At 35.7% G+C, this 21052-nt stretch overlaps 1 protein-coding gene across 3 annotated transcripts; it reads right to left on the bottom strand.

Annotated features, from left to right (window-relative positions):
* Positions 1 to 885: 885 nt before the first annotated feature.
* On the bottom strand, positions 886 to 19557 carry LOC115918972 (phospholipid phosphatase-related protein type 1-like). Of its 3 annotated transcripts, XM_030995981.1 has the most exons (10): positions 19305 to 19557; positions 12779 to 13031; positions 11225 to 11375; positions 9812 to 9944; positions 9079 to 9250; positions 8272 to 8329; positions 7430 to 7606; positions 6507 to 6713; positions 4956 to 4965; positions 1203 to 1277 (listed from the first exon to the last, which is right to left on the bottom strand). In XM_030995981.1, the coding sequence occupies exons 2-10, from the start codon at positions 12874 to 12876 to the stop codon at positions 1243 to 1245; spliced, it is 1041 nt and encodes a 346-aa protein (XP_030851841.1). In that variant the 5' UTR covers positions 12877 to 13031; positions 19305 to 19557; the 3' UTR covers positions 1203 to 1242. The 3 variants fall into 3 exon arrangements, with proteins under 3 accessions (XP_030851842.1, XP_030851841.1, XP_030851840.1); XM_030995982.1 differs by lacking the exon at positions 4956 to 4965 and having other exon boundaries at positions 886 to 1277; XM_030995980.1 differs by lacking the exons at positions 1203 to 1277; positions 4956 to 4965 and having other exon boundaries at positions 5357 to 6713.
* Between the last annotated feature and the right edge of the window lie 1495 nt (positions 19558 to 21052).

Below are 21052 nucleotides of genomic sequence, written 5' to 3'. Positions count from 1 at the left end.
CATTTCTATTGAAAAGGTAAATATTATAAGGCCACTTCAAAATTACACAGCTTGAAAATTCAAATTAATGTACATCTTTATCATATAACTACATGACTTGTATTATGTAATTTGGTACTAATAGATTATTTATCTTTAATTGGTGATAATACACAAACCGTACTTAAAATGAACATTTAAACAATGAAAGAATACAGTTGAAAGCTCTTGGGAATTCAGTACCGGCTGACATTAAGTTTGATAAAAACAACCAAAGACAAAGAAGACGTCAACATCACAATATACATGTTAAAAAATTGATGTTGTGAATACTGTCTAGAATTACAATGTAGTTGGATATAATATGAGCTAATATGCAACACTATAGTTGCTACACGACTCCATGTGCATTTGAAAGACTGTTTTTCTTTTCTTGCTATACATCAAAATGTCATTTACATAGTTCAGAAATAAAAAATATATTCTTATGATTCGGTCATGTTACTGGACTAGAATGCTTTATTGAAAAAGGTGACCTTTTTTGTTATTATATAATATGTTGGCCTATACCTGAAAAAAGTCATATTCTGATTGACTGTTAAGCTCATTTGCAAATAATCACAAATGCCCATATTTTACCGAAATGTGTAAAGCAGGGCTCCCACTTAGCCGAGTTGGAACCTCGAGTTGTGGCGAGCTGGCTCGATCTTATGGCAAGCCGTTTTATTATTAATTGATATCGATTAATCAATTCTTGTTATCAAGAAATAATGTTATGTTGTAAAGCAATAGTAATTCTTGATATCAAGAATTCGATTTCGTGATATCAGGAATTCGATTTCGTGATATCAAGAAATATGTTTTAATGATAAAACTGCTTGCCATAAGATCGCGCCAGCTCGCCACAACTCGAGGTTCCAACTCGGCTAAGTGGGAGCCCTGCTTAACGTCTTTGCATTATTGGCATCAAATTGAGTTGCAGTGACTACATTTTTAATAGTTTTTGGGCGGTAACGGGACCGACCGTCAAGGAATGGATATTAGAGCAAAAAGTTAAAGGATCGAGCCACTGCCCTATTCACAGTTTAATCAAGACGTGAAAAGTGTAATGATATACAAGGAGAGAGAGAGAGAGAGAGAGAGAGAGAGAGGGGGGGGGGGGGGGGAGATACGTGAAATAGATATCAGTGGTCAAAGTATTTTAAGAATCAACTTAAGTTTTGATTCTCTCAGTGTCAAAAGGTCGTAGATAGTTCCATGACCTCAGTAACCTCGATATTGGCGTCTCATCGTTGACTCTGCGGGTAAATAACATGACATACAGAACATATTGTTATCCCTAAAAATATATCATATCTTAAAGATCTAATTAATCTTCTTTCAACTCTTAGGTGTTGGTTAATTCGGATAAAAAAACTTATCACATTTTGAAGAGCGTAAAATAATATAATATATATATACCATTTCAGTCTTGAGGTAAAGTATCACTATTTCTTTTACTTTAAAACAAAATTGCTATCCTTTGTCGCTATCTTGATTCTCTTTTTTTCTTCCTTTTTTTGGTTACGTTACAAGTCTTTCAAATAGACGGCGATCCATGTTTTTCTTCTGTGTAATGTTAAAGCGATTCATTATTTTATCTATATGGCAGCATGACATCTTTACAATTAGACATGAATCATTCAAAAGGCAAGCACGAATGCCCTGTCCATGCATGTAACTCTGCATGGGTTGAATTACTGAATCCTCATCAAAAGAATAATGATAACAACAACAATTTAAATTTTGTATCAGCCTATAGTATTTTGTTTGCACGTTTAATACTATTAAATTAAAGTCTATTGAGTTGTCAGGAAATCACCATCTATAAATTTAAATAAAAACTGAAAACACATCCTTTTCATTAACTGTAAATCTAAGCATAGGAGCTCTTGTAGCGCAGTAGAATATAGTTTATACGCTCTATAAATGTATTATTATTATTATTGACAGATATAAGATTGAAATTAGCATTTCAACACAGTATTTGGAACAATGCAGAGTAATATTATACAATAATGGTTTAAATAGTTAACACTCAAGATGAATGAAGGACGTACATGAATGATTAGTAATTGTTGACAGTATAATTTACATGACGATTCTCACGGTGAGTGATGAGGATCAGGGGGGTGTTTCACAAAGATCCTAAGTTGGACTTAACTCTAAATTGGACTTAAATATTATGGAGAGCCATTTGTAGCCTTATAATGAAATAAATTCAAAAGCAAAATTCAAGTATTTTAGACTTTTCATAAATTCCACATCAAGAACATGAAATCTCCCAAGATAATAGAAAATAAGAATGATTTGAATCAATATTTTATGCCTTTTAAAATAATTTTTACAAAATATTTTCAATGATGCTAACGGCTTTCCATAATTGTTAAGTCCAACTTAAAGATAAGTTCGAATCAGGATCTTTGTGAAACACCCCCTAGGAGTGATAACCATGGAAGATGAAGTTAGTGTAAGAAAGACGTTAATCAAGGTGATGTGAAGAAGATGAATATCAAACACCTCGCGAAGTTACCGACCGTCCAGCGATCAGTGCGTATCTTGCTAAGATTTTCGAAGCTATTCTTAATTTAACATAATGTATCCACATTTTTCACAACTTTTATCAAAATGGTATAAACGGGCATTATAAAGGTAAAATTCAATAGTCTGCAATACAATTTATCACGTCTGCTCAAATGAGGTACTTTTTTCCATTAAAAAAATGCCATCGATCTTTGATTTTGATAGATAATCATGATAATTAGAAGTATTCTGAATTAGCAGTTCTGTTCACGGTATTGACGACTGTTATGGGTCGATCTGGATGAGTGTTTCGAGTGCGCGGAATAACGGGTGGCGGCGAAGGCGGGGTCCGTAATGGTTTAAAAACAGGACGGCCTCGGCGACCGTCGTAGAGATATGAGTAGACGCCATTTTTCGTGTGCGGTCGTGGTATGTGGTACGAGGATTGTGATTGGATGGATGAAGATCGTCCCGTTGCCGCGGTTACTGTTGAAGCTGGTGTTAGGATGATGATGATGTGCGTGGAGAAAAGGAAAAGTGAAAACAACAAACCCGAATGTTCGGTTAGTATAGTGATCATAGTGAGATGTGAAGCAATCATAACACGGTTGTAAAGACTTTCAAGAAACCAGCTAATGGGCAATTTCAATAAATCTTCCTTGGTATGGATTCTATCTCCAGGGCCTCGCTGCATACAATTTACCACTGATGATAACGTTGTCATCAAAATTTACTACCGCAGCAACCTCCAATCAAATCATGTTTTCCATGGAAGTTATACCATTCATGGCGAAGTTATACCATTAATGGCGAAGTTACCATGAATGCTAAGCTTTATGCAACGGGACCCTGATCAAGTAAATTTAATTGTAATTGTAATCATCACATTCTTCAATAAGCGCTGCATATTATAGCGATTCTTTCTTCATGATAACTGTTTGAAAGTATTTAAGATCATGTTTTTAATGCATGGATTAACAATTTATTAATGGTCTGGCCTCTTTTTAAGATAATCAACACAATTGAATTAAATATAAACTACCCTATGTACATGAGAGTAGTTTTTGATATATCAATGAAATATAAGCAACATGCACGAGTGGTACAATGTATTACATGCAAGGAAGGAAGTAAGAAAATATACTGAAATCTTATCACAGTCATTTGCAACTTCCTTTTTGTTCAAATTGAAAAAAAAAAAAAAAATCGTGACACGTACTTCATGTTTGGATATTAATATATGCTAATAATTAGAGGGAGCTGGGCAGTATTATACAGACGGCAGCCTTGGAATGCCTATGCTTTGTCAAATGCGAATATTTTGGGGTTCCTTTGCTTTCTTTTTCGTTCTGAAACCATCATTAGTAGACAAGCAAACCAAAGAAAATAACTTATTTTAATAAAAAAAAAAAACACTTCTCACGTTCCAAAGCCCATACTCATCATATATACAAGAGAGAAAACTATTCTACTAACATACCACCGTTATATATTTATAACGCATCCTCTCGTTACTACGATAGAACAATTAACCTATTTATTCATTTTGGGGCACATATTTGAGAAAAAAAGGAAAAGGGGGAAATTGTCCTTTAGAGAGATTGCACTGAGACGAGGATTTTCTGACCCATCACAGTTAAACAAAATACTAATGCATGCAAGGTGGGTTCGATTAATAGAAATAGGGGGCCTGAAAACAGGTGAAAATTCATAGTACATCGTCAGTATATATTCTAAGCTTGGAACCAAGAAGGAAAGAAAAGAACTGCAGAAAACTTTAAATGTTCCATGCGTCCTATTTTGTCAACTTTCCTAGTCATAGCCACAAATTGAAAACAATGGTCCATTTTATATTACGTATTTCAATTTCAGTGAATCACACGTATGCTGATGTCATATCGAGGATATGTTCGAAAAGATATGAACATCCAACACTGACTAGATTAGATCAATCGCCTTCCTTATCCCGAGACACCATAACATGATGACAAAATGGATCATATTATTATTTTACTCTCTTTGGGCGTGTTTAAGATTCTAAATTAATTTTTAAGTTATAGATATATCTGCGTCTTTACATTCTTGCAATGATGGAGGAGCTTGCCAGATAAAATAAGAGAAGGATTTATCGATTATAATTTATTATACTCATTATAATTATTGAAAACGGTGGACAAATAATGTGTCTGGTAATTTTTATTTACCATCTCCCCTCTCGATGTAAATATACCGGATATATGCCCATCATTGTCTTGTTATATACGAACAATTATATTACTGAACTGCGGAAACACATATCACACAAAGCCAACACCACAACACAGCAAATAAGAGATAGAAATAGAGAAATTGGTTGTGGAGAAAGAGGGAGAAATGGCAATACAGAAGATAGAAAATAACGCAGGAAATTTTACCTGAATTCATCTGATTTATTCACAATGGAAGCATTTAGATACAAACAGAAATATCCATAAGCAAAATCAACCAGATATATAATATTCATATAAATCTACTGAAGCATTCTTAACTAAATAAATATTTGTTATATATCCTATCGAAGACTATATTTGGTGATTCAAATCGAATAATATTTGTTTGGAATTATCTAATTTCAATAATATATAAATGGTGACATAAAACATCAAACAATTTTGCTGTTCTGTAAATGCTCACACATATCATTATTAATTCATTCAGCAAGATAACACAAATATAGCAGATCAAAAATATACTTTTTGTAACAAAAGAAAGATAAACTCGTGCTAACACATAGACTGAAAAAAAATCACACAAAAGCAAGTCAGAATCATGCAACTTAAAGTTAAAAAAACACCTTTAATTGCTCATTTTTTTTAAATCGGAAGACAGTTTGCTGTTGATATTTCCGCACAACCCGTAAAAGAACGTACAAATTATTTATTACATAGAAAGTTAAAGCAAGATTTTGAAAGATGACCAATGGAATAACTTTAATGTAAGATTCGGGAATCTATAATTTTTTATTTTGTTTAATGTCGCTTCGAATTTTGTTGTTGATTACGTACAGTAACCATAATGAATTGGAAACAATGTCTTCCTTGCACTCGTGTAAGATATTTCAATATCAAGGCCAGACTGTCATTTTCTTTCAGAGAGTAAGATCTATATACGAACATAAACTCTATGGTAAGGACATCATCTTTTCCTTTCTTCAAAAGATTGATAAACAAAGTTCTCTAAGGAAATTATTTTGTTCCTTTCAAAATCAGGGAAGGAAGTATTAATGCCTAAAATGTCCAAGCTATATATTCACGGCAATATACACGTATTTAATTAACAATCTTTTGAAAATACACTTTGTGATTAATCTGTATTTGCTGTTAATGAAGCCACATTTTGTTATTTTGTTGTTAGATTGGCATAGAAAGCACAACATATATATTTACTGAAAGACAAATGATTCTCACGTGAAAATGAAATATACTGATATTTAGTAGTATATACACCATTATTGATTATGATTCGATACAATTCGTATAATTGAATGACTTTTTGTACATAATGTACAAATATTATAGTTACTGAGATCATTTCCTTTCGTGTATAATCAATACACTAAATAATTTGTTCCATGAAAGAAAAAAGATTGCCGGAAGCTCTAAGAGAAATAGCGGGATATAAAGCGGTTGGGTAGTGAAGAAGTATCGATATTTCATATGAACGATCATCAAAATTCAGAATCAGATCGACAAACGTTTTCCGGAAAAAATTACCAAAAGAAAATTTTCAGTTCAAGTATCTGTGATCGTCCGAAGCGGGGAAACCCGGCACCCAATATACCCCAGTAAGAAGCATGGTATTGGTTAGTACATGTAATGATCTACACCCCTGCTTTTCCCGTCTGGAACCCTCTTGCCGCTGATAGCATTAGCATCCCTTGGACCACCATGCCAAGGTTCTACCTTGTTATACACGCCACCATTTACCTCCATTCCTCGGTCCGTGTACCCGTCACGATCTCTCTGGCTATGTCGAAGACCGTTCATCACCATGGGTTCGGGATGGGCGTTGCCGTTGTGGAGGGCGTGTTCGTGTTCGATGACGTAATCCTCGTTGGCGCCGACGCCATTATCCATTCTCGGGCTAGTGGTGGACATGAGCGGACCCAGGAAGGCATCCAGGACTCCATAGATCTTTCCAGAAAAGAGGAGAAAAATGGGAGCAAAATGAGGAATACAGATTATTTGATCCCACTTCAGAAATAATGATTACAGCTTCGTATCATACCGAATGATGCTAGATATCGGTTTAAAGGAGTGCTTAAAAAGTATGCCTGCCATCTTGGTTGTTAACTTCCCAGAACCTATGTCGGAGACGGTGATATCAGCTTGAGCGCTATCTCCTGTATCATCGATATGGCGCAAAACCCGTTTAAAATTTAAGTCGGCTAATTCAAATCAGTTGTCTGCAAATTTTTGAATTTTGAGATCTTCTATTCTTTGAGTGTTAGATGATTTTTTGTGTGGACAATATGCGTACAATATTGTATTGTAGGCTTATAGCTGTTGGCTTGTCACAAATCTATTTCCCCCTAAAAAAAAAAAAAAAAAAAAAAAAAAATTAAAAGCAGCACTCAGCTTACCTCATGACACAATCGAGAATTATCTAAAAAAAAATATTATTGTCGGCTTTCATTACCCCATGCCATGGTACAAATATATTTTGTTCGATGTCATACAGTTCTTATGCTTGCAGTGTAGTACAATAGGGACTTTTAGATTTGCACAACGACAACGTGGATTGCTACGATCGACGTCCTTTTAATGCATTGCCTTGAATGGACGTCACACGTATCAGTCCACGCAAATCTAAAAGTCCCTATTATCAAATCAAATCAAGTATGACCTACCAGATAAAATGCCACCACACTCCCTAAGATCCACCCTCCAATGACGTCACCCCAATGCGCTCTGTGAGCTGCGATCTGCTGTACACCAAGTAGATAGGGTACCGCGATAAAACAAAGACCAGCGAAAGGGCGTAGGGTGTGGGCTGCATTTAGCTTCATCAGCATCGTGATGTACACCTGGTAAATAAAACACAAGCAATGAGGTAGAATTATAATTAATATGTTTTTTAATAAACCTAATAGGAGTACAATCAGATCTTATTGGGTAGGCAATGTCTGTACAACACAGCTAAAGTCCTTAGAAAGATCATTTCAAATTAATGCGCTTTAAAAAGTAAATGCTTAACCCTACCAATTCATATGATGCAATTTACTATAAATCATTCTCATCGGGATGGGAAAATACTTGTATACATGCAATGGCGGAGAATTTCAGAGGGTATTGGCATCATGGGGGGGGGGGGGGCTCAGATTAAAGGGTGGGGTCAATCGTCTTCGTCGACCTTTTCCCATTATCGTCATTGCTGGTTCATTGCCTCGGAAATACAAAAATGTCACAATCTAATCAATGATACCTATAAATTAATTTATGTATTTATTCTGTATCAATTATTGATTCCATTAGCTTTTTTAATAATATGAACAAGAAAGAGGTCGAGGTGATGCATGATGAAACTGATTAAGTCACCATCTTTATTTTTCATTTTCAATTTGGGTTTTAATCAAGGACAATGAATTGATGATCATAGGCTACCCTCATACATTCTATATTCGCTCTGCATTGCAATAATAGAATGAAAAATCTGTAGCAAATAGGGACAAAAATGGGTCATTATACTCACGGCAACATAGACCGAGGCGTAGGCACTGAGAGAAGCATACAGGGACGGGAATGATTGCCTATAGAGAGAAAACAACATTTACCAAAAAAAAAAAAACTGATGTAACATCACTATAACCACGGATGACGTCATTCTGGTTCCAATACATGTACTATTCAGTTAATGCATACTGGATAAAACAAGTGAATGTTTTACTAGATATAAATTAACGTCAGTATGTTAACGATGATTTCCAGTTTCCAAGATTTGACAAGAACTGCCCGTGAATGAATCAGGTGCCGAAAATTGGCGTGATATTATTATGGGAACGTCTATTCCATGTTAGTTTTGATAGTCTTGAATTGACATATTGAGCAATAAATCTTTAGAATTTCTGAAAATATTAAGAATAAATTGTTCTGTAAATATCGAGTAAACCTTTTGGAGCTGTAATGCATTTCATTTTTTGTACACCAATGGGTGTAATGTTACCAAAGATATTGTAGTTTTAGCGTGTACTTTATTATGATAGATATAGTTTATAAATAGGTTTTTCTTCATTCATACATACAATAATTATAACTATCATCATCATTGTTGGCATGGGTAATAAACTACTTTGTATTAATACGAAAATAATACTAAATTTTATCATCATCATCATTGTTGGCATGGTAATATTTCAGCACACTAAAATTCAAATTGATTTCAAATTTGGCCACCCCCCCCCTAAGAAATCCTGGATCCGCGCCTGTGGTAATAAAGTATTTTGTATTCATACGAAATTAATAATAAAGTTCATCATCATCATCATCTTCGTTATCATACCTCGCAGAGTCTATTATTGTAGTACAGTCACTGATTGTGAAGGTTCCGTCTGCACCGTTAGAACATGGCGTACAGGTTGATCGGGTGAAGAAGTCTGGGGCAGGATGACTGAGTATTAGCTGACCAGCACGGGTTAAGATCCAAGTGATGAAAGCACCAAGCAGAAAGATACCTGGATGAAAAAAGGGTTTTGTTTCATATCAGATGGGAGAAACGGAGTAGTTTTCATAGGAGGGTACAACAAAAGTAAGTATCATCATCATAGGTAATTATTATGGTTTTCATTTTTTGATAGATAATTTTTTTTTTCTTGCCACGGATCCCATTCATAAACACTGTCATCAGTATTATCATCAGTATCTATAATCGCTACCATTATCACCACAACCAACACCATTACCCCTAAATCACTATCCTCGATAAATTATTAAAGAAGTCACTATATCATCACCATCACCACTGTTACAATCACAACTATCGTCGTCATCATCAACACCGCAGTTTTTTGTTGTGTTATCATTTTTTCATCTTCAAATAATTATGTCTTCATCGTCGTCGTCATCTCAATCAACTTTGATCGTTACCATCCTCATTCTCCTATTTCTCCCCCCTTGGTGTTATTAACCTCTCTCCATCCCTTTCTCCTCTTCTCCGATCCTCTTCTTTGACATATCTCCCCCTCTCTTTCATCATCACTCTTTCTCTCCATCAATCAACCCCTCCTCCTCCTTACCTGTGAATCTGACCGTTCTCCGGAGGAGAGCATGTAGCTTCATGCCGAATGTCATCACAGATTTCTCCATGAAGAGCTGCTTCTTACCGCCCTGAAGGTTATACAAACCCACAGCGGCTTCTCCGAATAACACCTAGAGAGAGAGAGAGAGAGAGAGAGAGAGAGAGACAGAGAGGTGCATTAATAAAGATTTACCACGTCACACAGTATAGTCATATACAAGGGCATTGTTTGATTACATGGACAGGAGACAATGGCAAGCGAAACAAAGGTACTAAGCTTCCTCATTTTAGCATATCCAAATGACATTCAAAATACAGCAACGGGAGACAGTCTCGTATATATCGGATGACGAATTTCTAGATGGTCTCTCACATGATACCACTCACTACACTCAGGCTTAAAATTCATTGACAACAAATGAATGGCAACACTTAGAATACATTCAATTTAGTTCTGTTTTGGGAGAAATGTGTTGAGGCTACTACCTACACACTAGCGATATTCCTCCCCAAATTAGTGCATTAAAAAGTCATTATTATCAGAAAGTGTTCTACGACTTTGGTTGTCATCTTTATATCATTTTGAGTCGTCATTAAATGCCATATTTAGTGTTGTTATAACACATTTATATTGAATGAACATGGTGACATTTTATTCTAACCAATGCTCTTTCAATGTTTAGAACTATACTAATTTCTTCAACAATTTACAGTCAATACAGTCTTTAATTAAGGGTATGGAAATGTTAATTTATACATGTGCGTACCTCATGCTGCTCCCAAATTAATTAAGACAATTCTTGATTCATCATTCATTTTTACGAAACAAATATTCAGGCAGCAAAGAGAGGTTGATATTTGTTTTATTCAAATTAATGCAACAAGGTTGTTATATCGAAAAGCGGGTACCTTACCTTCACAATACATGAACGCACTAATGATATTAGATTTTATATACCAATTAACACCGTTCTCTGAATGCGCAGACGCAATTCTAGAATGGAGGGAACTGAAGATCTTAGCATTCATTTTCTACACAAAACAATACGCCTCGATTAATTTTTATTCATGATCAATAACTGGGGTAGGCCTTGAGCCTACAAGCTTCCCTCTAGAATCGTTATAAGGATCATTCAATCATTCATAAACAAAATCAACTCGACGAATTCAAACAAAAATGGCACAGTGGTAACAGAAAACATGATTACAGCAACTGAAAATGAGTCAAGTTATTTTACTGATAAATTGTGTAGATTTGAATACAGAGATAACCGTTCACCTTTGCATTTTGTAGCGAATAATGTTTTGCGTTTAAAATGGCATATCTTCATTGTTTATCTTCTCGCAAACGAAACAGAAAAAAAAACTGTTATTCAAGCATCTTGAAAGACAAAGAAAGATGTCAACTCACCACGATGGGCGGAAGAACGAAAGCGAGGACGAAGACGATGGTTTCGGGTACGATGTCGACTCTCTCTGGGTAGCTGTAGTAGGCGATATCGGTACATGGTATCGTGGCATCGTGTAATGTGAACGTCTGTGTCTGCCATTCCATGAAATACCTGGATAAATAATTGGGGGAGGGGGGATATTGAGAAAAAAAGTGGTTAACTTTCTTTCTTTACCCAAACATTTCGGTATTATCTCTACAGATATTTTGTTTGTTAAACTATATTTTGTTGCTCAAGTTTTTAGTTTGTTTTTCCTCCAGATAATCTTAGTAATATATTACCATTATGATTATGGAGCAATGTAGAATGTGAAATGGGTATTATTCCCCCCTATATTTTGGCCAAAATTTAATGTCTAAGAATGATAAATAATGGATTTATATCCAACATGCAGAAGTGTTTTGTTACGGAATGAATGAACCGAACTTAAGACTTATCTGTTTAATATGTAATGTAATCATATTTTGTTTGTTAAACTATAAAGCGTTATGTTAATATTAACTATTATTATTGTATGATTGTTATTAGGAATTTGTTATAATAATTATGTATCATGTATTATATTGTTGTAATTTGTAGGTTAACATTACTTTAATTTTATTTTTGTTAAGCGCTTAGAAACTTTGTACTAAGCGCTATATAAATGTAATTTATTATTATTATTATTATTATTATTATTATTATTATTATTATTATTATTATTATTATTATTATTATTATTATTATTATTATTATTATTATTATTATTATTATTATTATTATTATTATATTAATTTAGACAGGTTCACATTATAACATAGCAGACAAATTTTCAAATGATTTGCCTGAGCATCGATAGAAATCTAATGAATTTAATTCTCCAAGACTTTTAATGAAATTAGATTTCAATAATTGAATTCAATTATTGAGTCTGCTTGGGGTATTGTTATCATTACCTCAATACATTGAGATTGAAATGAGGAGGGAAAGATGGAATAGAAAAGGGACGATGCAGGCACAAAACTAATAGGGATAATAGGAGAGAAAATGAGAGGGGGTATGCAGAAGAGAGAGATTGACAGGAGGGAAGTAGATAGAGAGAGAGAGAGAGAGAGAGAGACAGACAGAGAGACATACAGAGATAGTGTGGGGAGGGAGGGCGGGAGAGAGGGAGGGTGGGGGAGAGAAAGAGAGGATGGGGAGGGAGAGAGTGATGGTGGAGAGGGAGGGATGGTGAGGGTGGGAGAGGGAGGGTGGGAGAGGGAGGGGAAGAGAGAGAGAGAGAGAGAGACATACAGAGATAGTGTGGGGAGGGAGGGCGGGAGAGAGAGAGAGAGAGAGAGATGGTGGGGAGGGAGAGAGAGAGAGGATGGGGAGGGAGAGAGTGATGGTGGAGAGGGAGGGATGGTGAGGGTGGGAGGGGAAGAGAGAGAGAGAGAGAGAGAGAGAGCCTATATTCAATCATGTACATCAAGCATGCTGGACCAAAGGCCACATCAGTTGCTCATTAGAAATTTACATCATAAAGCACTCACCATAATACCACTACAGCCGCCAATAGAATACAATCGAATAGAAAGAAGCAAGGGATAAGCCAGTTGTTAGAAGTCTCGTTGCCATGACGACCCGCCATTGTGTCGTTGGATGCTGGTAGCGTTCCGTTGCTAGGTAACGTTTGATCAGAGATCACGAGTACTGTTGCAAACAAGCAGGTGGAAAGCGCTGCTGATCTTTAGCGTTGATTTCTGTTCCGTCAATAACGCTCACTGCTTGCTCATGATATTATAACTGTAGGTTGGAATACAAACAAATTAAGTTGATTAAAACGTGCGCATAATATTACATGGAAATACAGTTAACAACTGGTATGTCAACTTTATTCCAGTTTGCCCGTAGTCACCGTAGGCAAGGGATACAAAGTGAACGAATGTTCAGATGAATGAAACAGGAATAAAGACAATTTTCAAGAGGACTTTGCATTTCACCGATAAAGGAATACATTTTGTTTATTGGATGGAGTGATTGCTGCCCTGCATCCAATGAAACCCTCACCTTGAATATTATAAAACTAAATAGTGAAATAATGAATAAAAAAATAAATCAAACCCAGCTTGTTCTGTCAAAATTGGATACCCTAATTTGAATTTCAAAAGATTATTAAGTGTTTAGCAATATCAGTTGAAGAAGTTTCAAGTGTATATATACATGTACATGGTAGCATTTGGTTGGTTTGTTGATTTCTGACCGCTAAGAAAGCACGTGTATGCTTGCAAGTAATCAACCCGGTGACCGACGACTTAAAGTCCTCTCCGGGGACTTGGTAATGCGGACTAATGCCTTACCAAAGGGTTGAAGCGCATCGAATCGGTTTCGAACCACGGACCTCCCTACGAGACCACTGCTCTACCACTGAGCCATCGCGCCTCACATTTATGAAACATGAAACATAGTCAGCACGGATCAGTAATTTCCTGGAGGGTGCGCGCTTGGAAACTTAAAACAAAATGGGGGCCGTGTCCTATATATTTAATAGATACACATTAAATAACACCTTCTATACGCCCATTCAATTCAAGGATACCATAGTCCACTTCAAAGGCTTCCTAAGAGGATAACGTGGAATTCAAAATACCTGTCTGGAAGGGTAGCAAGAGGATTTTGATCAGGTGAATAAAACTAATCTATAGTCTAGGTCATATTTTACATGCACACAGTCGGACGTGGGATGGGTGTGAATGTGACACCCTTGTCATCTCCTGTCTATCGCTTCCATCGACTATGAGGGAGATGAGATGGGAGAGGGTGTGCAAGGGAGAGAGAGAGAGAGAGAGAGAGAGAGAGAGAGAGAGAGAGAGAGAGAGAGAGAGAGTGCAGAATGGTGAAAAAGTGGATGATGTTGACACAGAGGGGGAAAGAGAGCAAGCGCAAGAGAAAAGGAGGGAGAGAGAGAGAGAGAGAGAGAAATACTTTTAAAAAAATAGAGAGAGAGAGAGAGAGAGAGAGAGAGAGAGAGAGAAAAGAATATAGAGATGCAGATGAGGGTAGCCTAGTAAATAATTAGAGAGACGTTGTGAGGGATGGATTGATGGAGGGAAAGAGAAGTATATATATATATATATATAATTATGTAGAGAGAGAGAGGGGGCGAGAACATGAAATAGAGATGGAGGAAAATAGAGATGGGAGGAAGAGAGAGATGAAAGGTAGAGAGAGGAGAGGTAGGAGAGAATAGGAGAGACGAAGAGGGTGAGAGGCGATCGATTTTAAGATCAATTAAATATGAAGGACGTTGTACTACTAATTCATGAAACAATATTTTGTTTCTCCACCCTACTATACGCCACTCCCTCCAGACTAAAGAATCATTGTGAAATCGACAGACAGGAATGATTAAATAATTTTTTTTTCGATGGTTGCATGAGGATTGGTTTACATAGCAATAGTTTATATGAAACGTAATCATAGCACCACAATAGAAGATTTTTCTTTAAAAAAATCTTTTAATTCAAATACACAATCTCTACTGTTAAACTTGTTAATACCCTAGTCTGTTTGCACTAATCGTATTTTTGTTGTGTCATTCTATCAACGATGATGTCTATTTGTCAAAGTACTTGTTATTTTGTATCCCCAAAGTAACATAAAAACATCATGAAGTTTAATTTCTTTCATTGTCTGATCTAGCTCGAGAATGATTGACAAGACCACACAGTCATCATTTTTGAATGCAGGTGGTTACTTGTGGAGCAAGATGTATTGTAATTTTACATTTCTTACTACTATCAATAAACTATCTTACTCATTACTGTCGTTTCCATTCTAGCACCTCTTTTGGTGCATAATGCACATTATCAATGTATCAATTATCATCAGAAGACAATTATAAGTTGTGTCTCGTACTGCTTGTTCTTTTTCCATTTATATTTTATATGTACAATAACACATGAGATTGTATGGAAAGCGTTAACATGCCTCCTAGTCATAAATTATACTGAATGTCTGTACGCAAAAAAAATATTGACTGAAACTATTATTGAATCATCATCGATCAGTCAAATTGTATTATGATATTTATACAGGTGGGACTAGGCAAACATGCCTGGCAGCATGCGTACATTCAAGTACATGCACTTGTAAAGTTACATTCACTTGTGTTTAAAGAGCCCAATAGGGTGATTGATGCACATACAACTGTAGTCAAGTACCTTCTTCAGTTAGTAGATAAATCATAATGTCGTACTTATTTAAAGAAAACAAAACCTTCCCAACAAAATCATGCTGAAACTGTATACAGAACACTACTGATTCCTCTTGAAGCAGTATATTATATGATTACATTCAAATAAGCGTGCAATTGGATATATTTTTCGGTTGTCCATTACCCCTTGTGCTACTTAGGGCCTCAAATCTTTTGTATAGTATACAAGTAAAAATACCATCGGTATTGTGTTTTTAATGGTAATACGGGCGGTCACTTCCTCTTCTTCTGAAAGACTCAATAACCACGACATCATTTGTAATGACTTGTTTGTGATGTCACCTTTTTATGCATAGGCCTATATTCTCTAAAAAGGTACCGATCGAAATGTCAAATGGACTCTACAAGGGAACTTGCACAATACATGAAACATTAAAGCAGCTTAGCTTGAGACCAGAAGAGGGAGCGAGTATTAACAAGAAAGAGAGAAAAAAGGGAGAGATAGAGAGAGAGAGAGAAGGAGAGATAGAGGGAGAGTGTGTATGCGTGTGTGTGTGTGAGGGGGAGGGGTAGTAGTGTGTTTGGTTGGATGGGGTTATTTGTTTTATATTACAACTAATTTCATTTTTCTCATCAATCGTACATCAGTATTGAAAATGTATTTAATCCTGTCAAAATGAAAAACCACCGTATTTCTAAGAATGATTTGTATTGTTCTGGAATCAATAACAAAAGAACTATTTAAAAAAGTGTGGGAGAGGGAGAGAGAGAGAGAGAGAGAGAGAGGGAGAGAGAGAGAGGTGTGGCGAGAGATCAGTCTAGATAAATGTCATGTAATCCTTTAGGGAATTCGTCCTTCACTCTGCTTGTAAGAAACGCCCAAATCCGGTGATTATGTTTTCCTTACGACATTCTCCACTATAAAAATGGGTCATATGCTTCCTTATATATATATATATATATATATATATATATATATATACTTTTATGGGTCGAGTGTATTCCATAAATTTTTCAACCCAATGAACGTCATCAAGTTAAGGAATTTTCATACAAATTTGAACGTCACACACGACACAACAACAAAGATCTATATTTCCTATATACACATGTATTTGTAAAGTATTTGAAAATTCGTATTTATACAAAATTATAGCACACTGAGCCGAAAAGCAAATTACCCCCACTACGTTTCTGTTTCCAAGCATTGAGGCAAATCTGAACTATTATGACGCATCCCCAAAATATTGCCTAATACAAAAAAACAAAGCAAATTCTTCACACACACACACACAAAGCATGCTAACAAATAGTCAAACGTATACAACATTATTATGTCTTGACAAAATAGATATATTTCGGAAAATGTGGGATTGTCTGATTTTATTTTACAGACGGGTATCAATCAGGTATGATTATTTACGTATGGGGACCATCCAAAAGACGTGACTCAGTTTCTAACCGGGATCAACCGAGTCAGTTTATAGGCGAAGACAGAGAGCTGACAAAGTAAATACCACCAGACCGAATCACCTCTCTCTGCTGTATTTCTGATATTACTTTATGGGCGCTAAATGCATCACTAAAAGAAGAAGTTTGTCAAACAAAATGTAAACATGGTTACATTTTTCATCCCCGAGGAAAAGTGAAACCCGAATTCAAATGTACTATTGAACATGTTGACATGTAAAAGTAGATGAATTAAAGAGTGTGTGCAAAAGATATCTACCGAAATTCAAATTAAAAAATAAAAAGGTTAGGTTCGAGATATTAGATTGATAGATCAAATAGAATTCAACTAGACTAGTATTGTGGTACAAATACCAGTAAATTCCTTTCTTCAGATATCATGAAACCAGGGATGTACATTTCAAATCTACATACCATTATGACCACCGTTCACAACATCCTTTAAAAAAAAAATAATCACAATTTTTTTAGAGTTAAAATGTACCTTTAAAGTTCGTTATGGATTGGCGCAGTTTTCCATTTGAGTGGTTCCTGTTTTGTGTTTACAATTCTGTTATAATAGGGTTGATTTGGATGACACGTAATGGAATGTCAGATATACTGAAAGCTCATTGAACCTTATGACAAATTGTCCAGCACAAAAGTATTCTGTTATTGAGTTTATCACGCACTTATTAGATCGTATGCATAAGTGTAATACTCTCAAGAGAGAGATTACATACATGTATCCACATTGATATTCGATGCATGTGTTCAACGCACAGACTTGTCTTTAACATGTTAAGCAAATTACTCTTATGAATCACCACAATAAGCCAGTTTACAAATACAATCTGCGCATGGGCAGATGAAGGTCATTTGTACCAAAATGGTAAAACCCACAGAGATGAATACTGGATTATGCGCTCATGAAAGTTATGTAACATTATTCATTTATGCACCACAGGTATATTCTAAGATACGCAGGTGGAAGTATTCTTTTCAAGAGGGCAAACAAAAGGTATTCATGAAGCACATCTAGGACTTTGGCAGTTATTATTCTAAGATGCTCAAAGTGGAACTTCTCCATGTGTAAAAGATCTGCGGATATTTGGGGTCATTTTGTACCATGTGCTATCAATAAACTCCATATTACGTATTTTTGGAAGTATATACTTCACATGTTATTCTTTAAATGTTTCGTCAGAAATTATCCCCTTGGTGAAATTCATATTTCAGTTTTTAACGAAATATTTTATCCTCTTACTAAGAAGTTGGAATTCTGAAATCTATATCACAATGTGGTTTTATGGGATTTTTTTCTTCAAAGACTGTTATTTGTAAACGCTTTTAATTATTGTTAATGAATGTATGACATTTTTTGAATTGATATTGGTTGTTTTTCAATTAGATGCTGTATCACATATGACATTATACCCATTATATTATTGATGCAATCTGGTGAGAATAATACAGTCGAGTTGTCATCAATTAATATTCCGTCGTAATAAGATAAATAAAGGTGTAATAAAGGCGATTAATACTATTTTATTAATTATCAATCGGTAATCAAGAGAGACAATGATATCAGTGACATATCGATGATCATGAACTGAATTTGATATTTTTGTCTCCATTGCGCACACACATTTCTTGGTTGTCATGTTTCATTCGTATAATTAATATTCAACATTAATTTATCATTTCATATTTCTTGAATTTCATTGTATTCATTTCAGATCCAGACGAGGTTACTCATATACATTGAAGATCTGATATTATTTTTACAATGGTCATCAACACTACTATGATAACACGGTATACTAATATAGGAACGCACAGTTTCCAGAGAATCAATTTGCTATTCAATCTATGCATGAAATAGAAGACAGTGAATTGTGTATATCTGTGTACCATTGTAATTAATTCGTATATTCACTCGACCAGTTGATTCGTTTTAAAATATTTTTTTAAATATTATAATAAAATGACAGCGATCACATGAACATTTGAAAGCAACCGTTGCTCCAATACCAATCAATCAGCATATCGTACTATAATACTCTGTAAAGAGGTCTGTACTCAAAAGGAAGAAGGAAGAAGAATGTGAATGTCAAAAATATTAAGGTGATTGGAGTAGTCGCATAAACCATCTCTATTATACATCGACACGACCCTGATATGGTTATCATTGATCCACCGTCTAATTGAATACATGCGACAACAATACATCTTAAACATGGCTTTGTGGGCCCTCCTCCGTCGATATAATAATATGGCTTCTATACTTCCCTGAGTTAGAAAGCAACGTATTCATTATGTAAGTTTCCACTTAATATGCGTTGCACCTGTTAACGTTTTCACTTTGCGACGCCTGAAAACACCACTAAAAATAGGATGGCAATGTAACTTACCTATAGCAACAGTTGGTGGTAGGCAACGGGAAGCTGAAGTTATGGTTCCAATATGAAAGTGTATAATAGTTCTACGCATGAACACTACGCCTTCTCGCTCTTGTAAATACCTCTTTGGGAAGACGGTCTTGATAGTGTATTATTCAAGCGATTGATTTACTTAGGAAAATAACAATACACACCCTTGCTATATTGGCTTGCCAGCTTTTGTCGTCGCCTCTTATTTACCGCCACACCCAACACACCATGTGTGTTTAAACTGTACGGTGTGTGCGTGTAAGATTGTGTGTGCGCGTGATGGGATAGTGTATGGGTGTGTATTATACATGGAACTCCAGCCTCACGTAAACCGTGTAGATGGGCTATCGCATACAAGAATAGAAAAGGCGTTTACAACTTTTATGCGCTGAATAGTCAGTTCTGTTTCGTTTTGGAATTGCGTGTGTAGTGAACCTTATCAAACGAACTCTTTGTTCATTTTCGAGGACACACCGTTCTTTTGTATGAATATTTACCATTCCAATAAGGTATTTGAATGGTTTGTTAGAATTCAACAAAAGTATAGGTAGGATAGTTTGCTCTGATACATAAGGCTGGTATTTTTATGACATCAGAACAGACCCTCCCCTGAAAATTTTATCTATAAACTGGGTCACAGAAAAATTCCGCCTACATGTAATACTTACCTGGTAAATATAAATAACTATGAGAAGATCGTGTGGCAAAAATAGTAAATTAAGACTAATTGCTAAAAAAAACCGGACAAAGAAGAGGAAAAGAAGTGTATAAGCAGGAAGCTGTTATGAATGGAGATCCCGTCCAAGAGGCCCCTTTGAAGTCATCCGTGGCACCGCGCATCTTTTGTTTCCCCTACCGTAATCTCCTTAATCCCCCTCCGAAACCGTACAGCTCCCAAGTAGCACTAAGTCCTCCCTTTCCACACACAGCCCAGCCCAGCGAGCACGGCGGCTTTTGCTTTGCCGGCCCGTACTTTGGGTGAATAGTGGTGCTAACTTGGCAACTTCTAGCCCTAAATCAATAAATGCGCAAACATATAACACAATTTCATTTAGTTCTTTAGGAAGATAAACCTTTGGACTACCTTCCTAGCTATGTACAAATTTCGGAAATTTTCGGAAAATGTCAATAATTAGATGAGAAAATCATGATGATGAAAATCTTTCATTCGCTCTAACTCATGATTTCCTTGGTCGATTTCGCTGGTTAAAATGGCCATGTCTTCAGTAGAGCTATCCGAGAACGGAAAACGCATTTGATGACTAATAGAAAGTTGCATTGGTCATATGTTGTAAATTCTGCATTTTATATGTTATAGCTAAATACATCTTCCCTGAACATGACTTAATTTGTCGGTGCCACGCATGGCTTCAAAGCCCGATGCTTGCATATTTTTGCAAAAGAGTGAATAGAGAACTTAGGGAAGCAGATGGCGTTGCGTAACATTTCGTACTATTTGGAATGCCAGAGAGGGACTGTGCATTGATATGGACAGCTGTTGATGGAAATGATGGCTGGAGAGGGTTACATTTCTTTTTGTTAAGCCAGGTTAATCTTGAATAATTTTCCCTCGGAAAATTCTTTCGAGACGGTATCTCCATTCATTACAGCTTCCTGGTATAAGGTTAAACCTAAAAAACTTCAATGGTCCCGAAGATTTTAATTGTCAAGCATTGCTATTAGATATGGTACAAAGCTTTTTAAAATGACCCTGATAAACGCTAGTTCCT

Source organism: Strongylocentrotus purpuratus, unplaced genomic scaffold (genome assembly GCF_000002235.5).
Source record: "Strongylocentrotus purpuratus isolate Spur 01 unplaced genomic scaffold, Spur_5.0 spur5_scaffold_3, whole genome shotgun sequence".
NCBI classification, from domain to species: Eukaryota; Metazoa; Echinodermata; class Echinoidea; order Camarodonta; family Strongylocentrotidae; genus Strongylocentrotus; species Strongylocentrotus purpuratus.
The sequence above is the reverse complement of the archived record's forward strand: the minus strand, read 5'-3'. Positions and strand labels throughout refer to the sequence as shown.